Below are 12697 nucleotides of genomic sequence, written 5' to 3' on the forward strand. Positions count from 1 at the left end.
GGACAGTCACTGGCGTTGACTTTGCAGCAATCCCTCATACTGAGCATACATGTAGCGACAGTGGAGAGGAAAAACTCCCTTTTAACAGGAAGAAACCTCCAGCAGAACCAGGCTCAGTGTGAGCGGCCATCTGCCACGACCGACTAGGGGTTTGAGAGAACAGAGCAGAGACACAACGAGACCAAAGAAGCACTGATCCAGGAGTACTTTCTATGGGAAGGAAAAGTAAATGTTAATGGATGTAGCTCCTTTAGTCGTTTCACCTAGAAAGAAAGAACAGATAAACTCTGAGCCAGTTTTCAAGGTTAGAGTCTGAAAGTGAGCACATATAATTAGTTACAGTAAAAGCTCAGTCAACTTCCATGTCTAGGAGAGAGAAAGGGTTAAACACTAAAAGACAGGGCCAAGTGGATCATCGGTAGAGGGTGAGCATTAATTAAGTTGTTGCCAGCAGAAGCTCGGACGATTCCCCTCTCCAGAAAGGTGTCATAGGTAGACACAGAGCCAGGCCAGGTGTAGCTTCTAGGAAGAGAAAAGAGAGAACAAGGTTAAAAGCTGAAATAACAGCAAATAATGCAAAATTGGAGAGTAGTATGAGAATGTAGCAGAGAGTGAAAGTGGTCATTATGTCCTCTAGCAGCAGTCACTCATGAGTTTTAATAAGACAATAAACAATATTAAGGACCTCAATGGCCAAAGCGGGTCGAACCGAAATATAATTTTCCTATTTACAGATAATAAACCATGCCTGAAAGGCTGAAAGAAAAGATAAAAAGACACCATGTCAGCTTTCTGGATTACATGCAGGTAGGGGGCGCTGTACTTAATAACATCCTAAACCAGCTCATCACACATAAATTCAGCTGTTCAGACACACAAACATTTCCACCAAAACACACAGAACAAAACCACCATAAAACAACGTGTTTGGTTCGGACATTTATTGTCCTTTAACAAACCAGCGTCTGCAGGAGGAGGGAGCAGGCAGAGAGCAGCTGCCTGTAATCAGACTGCCTGCATCGGACCCAACGGGAGGAAGTCTCCGCTGAATCCGTGGAGCATCCAATATCCAACCTAAAACTAACTTCAATGCAGTCAAAAGTGTGCGGTTTTGCCCTTTAACGTCCTCATTATTGCCATGTGTGAGAAAAGAACTTCCTCATAAAGCCCAAAATGTTAACATCTTCAGACAAACTGTGCAGCCTTATCAGTCCAGACATCAGCGTCTCTCCTCTCTGCTTCTCCTGACACACCCCTATCACATCAGAACCCCTGAGCCTTATTTAATAGGTTCTGACTGGGTTGTGGTCCAGATAATTATCCCAGTGAATTATTTTATACCTGAAAAAAACATATTAGACATTCTCGCATATACAATAATACAAACATTAGCATTTAGTTTATTTATGTTTTTATTTTCTATTAAATTATTATTATTATTTTTTTATTTCATGCAGATTACTTTAATGTGACAATGTCGCACAGTAATGTTAATGGCAGCACAGCGAGCTACACTGATGGCTGGAGGCGGGGCTTCGGTCGCCACAGCTCCAGCCATCAGTGGGTCTATGGAAACACAACAAGTACTGTGCCGAAAGGAGCGGAGCCGCGCCAGCTAAAAGCCAGTGGAAAAGGGGCACTAGAGAACAAACGGCATCATGAAGACCAAGGAACAAAGCAGTTGGGTTCCTCAAAGAGAACGTTAAAGCAGGGTTAGGTTCTAAAACAATATCCTGAGCTGTTATCATCCACGTTCAATCTACCCTTCCATCTATCGGTCATCTGACAGTGGGAAGAATAAGGTGCTGGAGCAAATCTGCCAGGAAACGTCAGTCCGGCTAAACTGACAGCTGGGCATATAGAGCATTAATCCCAGTCACAATGTTAACTCTGTTAGAATCATTTCCATTTTGTTATGAAAGAGAGGCAAGAAAAAAAATAGTTGAAAAAAGTCTTCAGTCCAATTCATTTTATTTATACAGCGTCAATTCATAACAAATAGCATTCCAAGGCACTGTACAAAAATAGAAATCTATTCAGTCCAACAATACAGTCAGATTCAACATCAGCTGCAGGCGTTCCAGTTCAATCCTAGTTGAACTGGAACATCAGGCTGAATGTTGTCAGACAGGACTGAAGGAGAGCTGAGCAAAGCTGGAAGGAGGACAAGCTTCAGGTGTCCTTTGACATGTTGGAATATAGCTGTCATATTTATCAGACCACTGTAAAAATTGTAAAACAAAAATATTTCCCAGAAATGATTTCATTCTATCGTCACCATTCACCTGTGATCCTATTCCCCATCGTCTTTTTAGCGATGTTTTTAATACCATAGGACCTTCTGTCCTGCCTGCTCTCAATAGCAGAATTGCCACAAGTGTCCTCCAGCAGCCTAAGCCTATAGCAGCATAACTACAGAGATAGCTCAGGATAAACTAAGCCACTCTAACTATAAGCTTTATCAAAAAGGAAAGTTTTAAGTCTAGCCTTAAAAGTAGACAGGGTGTCTGCCTCACGGACTAAAACTGGGAGCTGGTTCCACAGGAGAGGAGCCTGATAACTAAAGGATCTGCCTCCCATTCTACTTCTAGAGACTCTAGGAACCACCAGTAAACCTGCAGTCTGAAATCGAAGTGCTCTGTTAGGAAGATATGGAACCATCAGATCTCTGATGTATGATGGAGCTAGATCATTAAGGGCTTTATATGTGAGGAGGAGAATTTTAAATTCTATTCTGGATTTAACAGGGAGCCAATGAAGGGAAGCTAAAGTAGGAGAAATATGATCTCTCTTTTTAATTTTCATCAGAACTCTTGCTGCAGCATTTTGAATCAGCTGAAGGCATTTAACTGCATTTTGTGGACATCCTGATAGTAAAAAAACTCATTAGAAGACAATCTGTCCACAGGACTACTATTATGCACTGGACAAATTTGTGTTTATTGAATAGTGGTTGACCTACAAGCATACTGGTGAGAAAAGCCTAAAACTAAGCTTTTTGTTCTACATGCAGAACACTGTGTGGAGGACAGCTAACACTCAAAAACAGTGAAACCACAGTGAAACACGATGGTGGCCACACCATGCTGTGGGGATGCTTTTTATTAACAGGAACAGGGGAACTCCTTAGAGTTGATGGGAAGATGGATGGAGCTAAATCCATGAAATAGACCTGTTAGAGGCTGCAGAAGACTTGAGACTGGGGTGGAGATTAACCTTCCAGCAGGTCAAACATCTTAAACATACAGCCAGAGACACAATGGATAGTTATATCAATGCATATTCATGTGTTAGAATGGCCTAGTCAAAGTCCTGACCTACATCCAAATTAGTCTTTGGTATGCCTAGAAAATGCATGTTCTCCATCCAGTCTGATTTTGAGCTGTTATACAAAGAAGAATGAGGAAAAAGTTTCATCTGTAGATGCTGAAGGTAGTAGAGGTGTTCCTGTAAAAGATGAGCAGTTTTTCAGATCAGAATCAGAATCAGAATCAGAAAAGCTTTATTGCCAAGTACGTTTTTGGACATACAAGGAATTTGTTTTGGCGTAGTCGGTGCGAGAGGGGTGTGAGATGAGTACAAATGCATTCCACACCAATCCAATTTTTATTTATTTGAACCTTTGTTTCCTTTTGCTTCCACTTCATAATTAGCCATAAAACACATTGGAGTTTGCGGTTGTTTAATACTTTTTCCAAACCCTGATCATCTCTCAGTTTTTAAGTTGAAAAACTGCAGAGATGTTGTTCTTTGGAAACCTTTGGAAAGTATTGCAGCAGAACAAACACATCATACACTGAGTTGATTTAGGTTATTCAAAGCAATGCATAAGCCAGTCTGAGGAAGCAACATCACTATTCATTTCACATAAATCACCATAATCACCTCCTTAAATGGCAGCCAGTTGAGCAAGCAAAAACAAAGCATTTTTTGAACAGCATGTATATTTCCTTTCCCCTCCACTTCCTACCGATCTTCTTGCATGTCTCCAGTTCTCAGATAACTACTACCGAGCAGATCTGATCGAGGCCTTGACCAACTCCCTCACTCCAGCCATCAGCATCAGCAATGAGGTGCGAACGGTGGACAATTTAAATCCTGATGTCCGTCTCATCCTGGAGGAGATCACTCGCTTCCTGAACATGGAGAAGCTGCTGCCAAGTTTCAGGAACACCATCACTGTTAGGTACAGAATGGAAATGGTCCCTGTTAGCAATAGCATCTCTTCTTCTCACTTTCACTGGACAAAGTAGAAATGGTTTTGTATTAAGAGCGGTAATTACTAATGAGGGGATTGGACTGTATATAATGAGTTAAACCTTAACAGTCAGTTTAAATAGAGCAATAAAACCCAAAGTGTGAGACAGACATCGATCTAATGTCTCCCCAGCTGTCTGAGAGCTATTCGGCAGCTTCAGAAGAACGGCCATATTCCCAGTGACCCGTCGCTCTTCAAGGCCTACGCTGAGTATGGACACTTTGTAGACGTTCGTGTTTCTGCTCTGGAGGCTCTTATCGACTACACTAGAGGTATGGAGCGTTATGGGCCCTCACTGGTTCCCAACATTTTTCTGAAAGTTGTTGATGAACATCTCAATAGACCAAGGTGTCTCCTCTGCATCTCAACAGCAAATTTATTAGGTACACCTTGGTACTACCAGGTTGGACCCTCTTCTGCCTTCAGAACTGCCTTTATTCTTCAATGATTTGCTAGCAGCATTCCTCAGAGACTCATGCTATCATCACACAGCTGCTGCAGTTTTGTTCGCTTGATATCCCTGAAGTAACTCCCATTCCACCACATCCTAAATGTGCTCTGTTGGAATTAGGTTTGGTGACTGTGGAGGACAGTGAACTCCTTTTCATGTTCAGAAGACCAGTTTGAGGTGAACATGGACCTTTATCCTGCTGGAAGCAGCCATCAGAAGCTGGGTGCACTGTGGACATTAAGGCATGGACATGGTCAGCAATTATACTCAGTTGGTTCTTAAGGAACCAAAGTGTGGCAAAAGAATCCCGACACCATGACGCCACCACCAGTCTACCCATCCTTTCAAGTTGTTTACTCCACATTCTGGTTCTCCATTCTGCTGATCTTCTAGATGTCTTAATTTGCATGGGTTTGCATCTAGGTGATTGGCTGAGTCCCTGTTTTGTGTTACTGGGAACAGGTGTACCTAATAAAGAGGCCTGTGAGTGTATGTCTGTTTACCTGTCGCTCACAAGCAGAGGTGGGTAGAAGAGCCAAAAGCTCAAGTAAAAAGCCGTCATCCAAAAATACTCCAGTCAGAGTGAAATAGTTCTAACTATTGAGTACTTGAGAAATACAGTTTGTTCTAATTTAATTGGTGAAAATGATGTAATCATACAGAGAAAACCTAATATTAGGTGCAGGCTCTGGTTCTGAATAATGAAATAAAAAGTGAGTAAAAATAAATCGCATCGTTACAAAACAACAGATTAAAAACACAATTCCTTGTTTCAGTTCTCCACAGTAAAAACCTTTGATAGCAGTACTTATAGCAGGTAATGTATACATGTTAGAACAATCTAAAGTACTTCTTAGTAAGTATTGACTGCTCACTGTATGTTCACTTGACCTCTACATGACCCAGCAGACTAGTGTGTCTGGTGTTTGTTCTTCATTCGCTGAAGTAACTGGAGGGACAGCAGCTAGTAAGAGGAGCTGTACTTAAAAGGAAATCGCTCAAGTGGAAGTAAAAAGTACAATGCGGGAAAACTACTCCTGAGTAAAAGTAACTAGTTATACTACCCACCTCTGCTCACAAACTGTAAGAAGTTCAATGATCTTTTCAGTGAGCGTTGATTAGTTTTTTTGGTCCAATCCATGCTAACATGTCCCAGCATTCCTCCTCAGTTTTCTTTCTGTTGTGTCATAATGAATATTTTTGGTTGTTTTGGATTGTTGCAGTTGAAAGGAGCTCCACAGACCTGCAGTGGCTGCTTGACATGGTCCAGAATGACCCGGTTCACTATGTCAGGTCAGCTCACGGCGCACATACTTTTCTAGACCACACAATGCAGCATGGGACGCAGAGTAAAAAACAAGTTGGCGTGGTTTATGGATCTATGGTTATAATGTCAGTGTAATAACTGCCCGTAAGCTAGGGTGATGTTTCACTAACGTTTACACACGATGCATGGAAAAGAAAGATCTCAAATATGTCACAAATCATTCTGTCTGGAGATTAATTAGTTTTCTTCAGATGACATGACAGGAATGAGAGGAATCACAATATTAACACTTCATTTAGTCCAGTCACTAAAATAAACAGTTAAAAAAGTATTAGTGATCACACGAATATCAAAAAAACATGAAATCTAACTACTTAGAGGTCATTCTACAGAACTCAGAGAACATTCAGACTTTATTAAATGATCTTCCTCGCTCTGGGAAAGAAAAACCTCACAGACTTCACTCTTGATTTGAATTTTCTTTAAATTCTGAGGAAAAAATCAAACAGGATGGCCAGCTGGCAGAACTCAGCCTAATCACTGGACAGGAAGGAGCACCTTCAAGTGGGTCAGACACTGTCTACTTTCTCAGAACCAGCTGGGCTTCTGCCCCAGGTTTTGTCTTGCTGCGGATGGTCATCATCCTTCCTTGACTCACAGCTGCTGTCTGCCCAGGAGGGCTCTAGCGCTCAGAGACTGTTTGATGGGAGGCCATTCCTCTCGTTGGAATCCAGAATCAATTTGTAAACAATCTGAAAAACAAGCTTGCTGAAATATTAAAGATGATGTTAAATGGAACAACGTAACCATTTTGACCGTCGCTTGGTTGGTCTGATTTGGTCCCGCCTCTTGGTTCTGTGTGTGTCGGCTGCTCAGTGCATCACTGTCATCCTCGTCACTCTGGCTGAGCTCTCAGAAGCACACAGAGGTCAGAGGGTTGTTGCTTCATCTTCTCAGAGGGAGACAGTTCAAGGCCTCCTGTTATGTTTCAGGTTGGAGCAGTGTGCTCTGGTTCTGAGACCTGCAGTAAGAAGAGACGCAGCTTAGAAGCTGCACCATTAATATTCAAGAGCATTCACACATTTTAAACGTTTCATCACAACTTCAAAGTGCTTTCATTTAGAGAATTTCAAGAACACATTCTATGGAGTTAAAATATGATTCAGTTCAGTCTAAGGTCACCTGAAGGCCTTTTTATCACTCTAGGTCACAATAGTGACACGTGCATCAGGGTCGGGTTTTGCTAACGCTGCAGCTGTCATTAACAAATAATCCAAACGTAATGATTTTCTGTCACTTTGTTTTTAATATCAGCAGATCAGAAGAAAACAATGGCCAGACTAACATGTATGCTCTTGTTTTCTTCTCCAACTAGACATAAGGTTCTGGGCATGCTCTGTAAGAACCCACCGTTCACTAAGACAGCAGACTCAGGTCTGTGTAATGAAGCTCTGGTTGATCAGCTCTGGAAACTAATGAACTCAGGTAAGACACACACACCTCCAGGATTAGGGACAAACAGAAGAATTGAGATCTTTGTGGAGCTCAGTTTAAAGTCTGGATTTATTTGGTGAAGGACTCGAGTTATAGTAAAAGATTTAGTAAAAACGAAGTATAAATGGCCCATATGGGCCCAAAACAGGACAAACCATAGTTCAGCCTTGGGGGATGATGTGCAGCTTTAATCTCAGTGTAGCATGAATGGCTGACTTTGTTTTACCAGAAGATTTTCTACTTTCAAACCACACCAGAGGTACCTTGTTGGTGTGACCTGTGCAAAGACCAAGGCAGCACATCTGAGGCTTTACGCGAGGAAGTCACAGAGCTGAGTTGCTAGCATACAGCTAGCAGTTGTGTAGTATAATCAGAGCTGCTGCTGTCATTGATGTCAGCACCCGCCGTCTCTGGATGTGGAGGACTTGTTGCCTTGTGAAAGACCAGAGGCAGTGTACAGAGAGGGCATGTCTTTGTGGCCATATCACTGAACAGTTTGATGAAAAGACTTAAGACATTTCATTCAAACTGTAATGACACATGAGCAGCAATAGAATCACCTTTCAGAGCCCTTGTGTACTTTAACCACAGCTATAAATGTTGAGCTCCTGCTCCTCTTCATCTGCTGTATTTTTACATCGGCTTATAGAACCTGACTAAATGGGACACATTAAAAGCATGCACAGCTACCTCCCCATGTGTAATCTAATAGTAAGGATAATGATCAGTTGGGTTTGGACCGGCGCTCTTTGGCTTCTTTTCCTCTAATACAACAAATTAGGACCCAGTTTTTCCCTCCACTCTTTCGATGTAGAATCTGACCACAGTAGGCTGATTCAACCACATTTGGAGCAAATAGCACTTATAGGGGATTAGTTACTGCATGCTAAGTTTCTTTTCTAAAATATTGCTTAAACTCTGCATGCAGCAGAACCAAGAAACCATTTTTTTCCAAACATGTGGGCTGGGACAGGATGTATACAAAGCACAGAAAAAAGAAACTGCAAGCAAATGTGATTTATGACCAGAGTAGGGTTAACAAGTTTATGGTGATATTGTTTTCTTTAATTTGAGAACATAGTTCCCCTTCAGAAGAACACAGTCTAATTTTACCAGGCTCATTCAGTCATTAAACGAAACCTTCTCATGGTCTATGAATGGCTTAGAACTTCCAGTTCTTATGTTTGCACAATGAACCCTAGCTTTACTAACTGCTTGGACCTGTTTTGGGGTTTGTGGTGGTAAAGTGGGTTTAGAAAGTAGACGCATCTTTCCTGAAGCGCTGGGTTTCTCTGGTGGGAGACAATCATTTCAAAAAAATCTTCCTAAATTCAACTGAAAACATAAACTTTCGGGGGACATAAAACAACCATCTTGTGAAATAATGAACAAGTATGGTTTTCCAAACTGGACTGACCTTCACAAATTTGCCGATTTACGATTGATTTATAAAGTAACTCATAATTTATCTCCAGCTCCTCTCTGAGTTCATCAGTCCAAGAAACAACAGTGGGTGTGTGACAAAAGGCTCTGTTATCCCTCTAAGGAAGAGCAACTTCAGTGAGTCAGCCTGGTCTGTGCGAGGTGCCGGGGAATGGAACTCACAACCAGATGATATCAGACATTTAACAACATATAGTGGGGAGAAAAAATATTTGATACATTGCTGATTTTGCATGTTTTCCCATTTGCAAAGGATGTAGAGGTCTTTAATTGTTATCATAGGTTCTCTTCAACTGTGTGACGGAATCTAAAACAAAACAAAATCACACTGTGTGATTTTTAAGTAATTTATTAGCATTTTATGGCATAAGTATTTGTTCACCTAACAACCAGTAAGAATCGTGGCTCTCACAGGCCTGCTAGTTCTTCTTTAAGAAGCCCTCCTGTTCTCTACTCATCACCTGTATTAACTGCACCTGTTTGAACTTTTCTGAATAAAACACACCTGTCCACACACTCAATCAAACAAACTCAAACCTCTCCACAATGGCCAAGGCCAGAGAGCTGTGTAATGACATCAGGGATAAAATAGTAGACCTGCTCAAGGCAGGGATGGGCTACAGGAAAATAGCCAAGCAGCTTGGTGAGAAGGCAACAACTGTTGGAGCAATTATAAGGAAATGGAAGAAGTTCAAGATGACGCTCAATCTCCCTCGGTCTGTGGCTCCATGCAAGATCTCATCTCGTGGGGCATCAATGATCACGAGGTGAGGGATCAGCCCAGAACTACACAGCAGGACCTAGTCAATGACCTGAGGAGAGCTGGACCACAGTCTCAAAGATCATTAGTAACACTACGCAGCCATGGATTAAAATCCTGCAGAAGCACCCAAGATCCCACTGCTCAAGCCAGCACATGTCCGGGCCCGTCTGAAGTTTGTCAGTGACCATCTGGATGATCCAAAGGAGGAATGGGAGAACATCGTGTGATCTGATGAGACAAAAATTTAGTTTTTTGAGTTTTTTTTTTTTTTTTTTTTAAACGATTACTCCCTCTGGTTGTGGATCCTGTGCATCTAGAAGGGTTTTTGCTGACACTTTCTTTACTTTTGGACAGTTGTGATGAGTAACCTTAGCAACAAGGCATTTGTTTTTTCAACCAGGAGCTCTTTTTTTCCTCTTGGCAGCTTTCATATTTTATTCAAATGTCCCAAACTGTCAAGAGGAGGATTGATGAGAGGAAATACCTCTGCTGTCCATCCTTTGCACTTCCTGTAGAATCTCATTGTTTTTCTCGGCAGAGTTGACTGCTTTGCTGCCATTCTTGTCTGAAAGCTGTTGTCCAAAACTTTTTACCTGACTGCACAGCCTGATGTCACCTGTTGCCAATGTTAAGTAGAGCCTGTGTGATGCTGGCAACATGTCGCTGTTGTTTGGAGGTGGTCTTGACATTTGGTGGATGTTCTGAAACCTTCTTTACTACAGCTGAACCTCACACCTCAAAGCTCTCAATGAGCCAAAAAAAAAAAAAAGCAAGGTCAAGGTCAGCTTTATTTATTAGCTCCATGTAAAGTGCATCTGGAAAGTATTGAAATTGTTTTGGATTTATTGCAAATAGAAAAGAAAAAAATCATTTATGCAAGTGCTTACAGCCTTTTCCGTGAAGCTCAGAATTGAGCTAAGGTACATACTGTTTCCACTGATCATCCTTGAGATGTTTCTACAGATTAAAAGGAGTCCGCCTGCGGTAAATTCACTTGATTGAACATGATTAGGAAAGGAACACACCTGTCAGAGCGCAAACACCAAGCATGAAGTCCAAAGAAGTGTGTGTTGACCTCAGACAGGATTGTGTTAAGGGCCCAGTCTGGGGAAGGATGCAGAACAATTTCTGCTGCTTCGAAGGTCCCAGTGAGCACAGTGACCTCCATCATTCATAAATGGAAGAAGTTTGGAACCACCAGGACTCTTCCTAGTGCTGGCTGGTCATCTAGAAGGGGAGAAGAGCCTTAGTCAGGGAGGTGACCAAGAATCCCATAGTCACTCTGTCAGAGGTCCAGTGTTCCTCTGTGGAGAGAGGAGAACCTTCCAGAAGGACAACCATCTCTGCAGCAACTCACCAATCAGGCCTGTATGGTAGAGTAGCCAAATGAAAGCTACTTCTTTCAAAAAAGGCACATGGCCGCCCATCTGGAGTTTGCCAAAAGGCACCCAAAGTCCTCTGGTCTAAAGGGATGAAGATTGAACTCTCTGGTGTGAATGACAGGTGTCATGTTTGGAGGAAACCAGGAACCACTCATCACCAGGCCAACACCATCCCAATAGTGACGCATGGTGATGGCACCATCATGCTATGGGGATGTTTTTCAGCAGCAGGAACTAGCAGACTAGGCAGGGTAGAGGGAAAGTTGAATGTAGCAATTTACAGAGACATCCTGGAGGAAAACCTGCTCCAGAGCGCTCCTGACCTCACACTGGGGCGATGCTTCATATTTCAGCAGGACAACAACCCAAAGCACACAGCCAAGATCTCAGAGGAGTTGCTTCAGAACCACTGTGAATGTCCTGGAGCAGCTTGGCTACTCCAGGACATTGAACATCTCTGGAGAGATCTGAAAATGGTTGTACACAAACGTCTCCCATTAAAACCTGATGGAGCTTGAGAGGTACTACAAAGAAGAATGGGTGAAACTGCCTAAAGATAGGTGTGCTAAGATTGTGATCATATTATATATATTATAATTGCCATCAAAGGTAGATCAACAAAGTATTAAGCAAAGGCTGTGAATACTTATGTAATTGTGATATCTTAAATTTTCTAAACAATCTCAAACAAACATCTTTCACATTGTCATAATGAGGTATTGTGTGTAGAGTTCTGATAAAAGAGATTAATTTGATACCATTTGAAATAAGGCTGTAACAAAGGTTACAGAAAGGTTTTTTTATCCCTGGTCACAGCTGGTGGAAGGAATGACCCACCTTTATCTGCAGCGTTAGCTAATTTGTTAGAAGTGTTAAAGTCAGGATGATGTGCAGGCGCTGGAACCTACGACAAGATTCAACTTCTAAAACTAGGTGGAGCCAATCGGTGACACCGCCACCCACATTGCAAGTGGTATACTTGTGTCAGACTGTTGAATCCTTCAGTATTTATGCTTATCCTCCTGGTTGGTGTTTAGTGGTTCCATTAAGGACACATGATGATATAATCGGGCCTGCTGTTCACTCTGGGTTCCCTTCATTTATAGCTGGGTTCCTCTCCGACAACTCTTGTTCTGCGTGGGTTCAACAGCATCCAAATGATCTGTCTCTGCATACAATAATGTCTGTCATTATTGTATGCTGTGTTCTGGCGGTCAGGGCTACAGTCTGCTCTCTGGCCCACTTCCTCGTTCCTTCTTCTATTGTGTCCTCAGGTTTCAGTATTTGTATTTCTTCCGGGGGGTCCTGTGTACCTTTCAGCTAGCCAACCAGGCCAATCAGTGGTAGAGTGCCAATCCAAATACCCACCACCTCAAAAGCCTAATACAAGTATATGTTCACAGTTTCAGTTTCCTTCCAACCTGTGGGTTCTTGTTGCTGCATCTGATTTCATGCACTGATTTACAAGCTGAGGAGGATGGACCAAGTTATTTATGATGATTACTTCCAGTGGACTGCTGTCTGTAGGCCAGCTTAGCGTGGGGAGCTTCACAGCTCTGCTGCCAGGTTAATTATGTAGTAACCATTGTGGTAAACTTAAATATTGTGTAATGAGAGGGTGCTGGTTACTGTGGTCCCC

At 42.2% G+C, this 12697-nt stretch overlaps 1 protein-coding gene across 2 annotated transcripts in view; it reads left to right on the plus strand.

Moving 5' to 3' along the window:
* taf2 (TAF2 RNA polymerase II, TATA box binding protein (TBP)-associated factor) overlaps positions 1 to 12697 on the plus strand; it is a 42203-nt gene that overhangs the window by 24032 nt on the left and 5474 nt on the right. For both annotated transcript variants that reach the window (XR_007037654.1, XM_047361116.1), the window contains exons 20-23: positions 3993 to 4186; positions 4391 to 4530; positions 5933 to 6002; positions 7352 to 7461. Coding sequence is in view for 1 of the 2 variants with exons in the window: in XM_047361116.1 (XP_047217072.1) it covers positions 3993 to 4186; positions 4391 to 4530; positions 5933 to 6002; positions 7352 to 7461 (514 nt within the window). In the remaining variant the exon portion in view is untranslated. The remainder of the gene's footprint in view (positions 1 to 3992; positions 4187 to 4390; positions 4531 to 5932; positions 6003 to 7351; positions 7462 to 12697) is intronic.

The sequence above is a fragment of the Girardinichthys multiradiatus genome, chromosome 3 (genome assembly GCF_021462225.1).
Source record: "Girardinichthys multiradiatus isolate DD_20200921_A chromosome 3, DD_fGirMul_XY1, whole genome shotgun sequence".
NCBI classification, from domain to species: Eukaryota; Metazoa; Chordata; class Actinopteri; order Cyprinodontiformes; family Goodeidae; genus Girardinichthys; species Girardinichthys multiradiatus.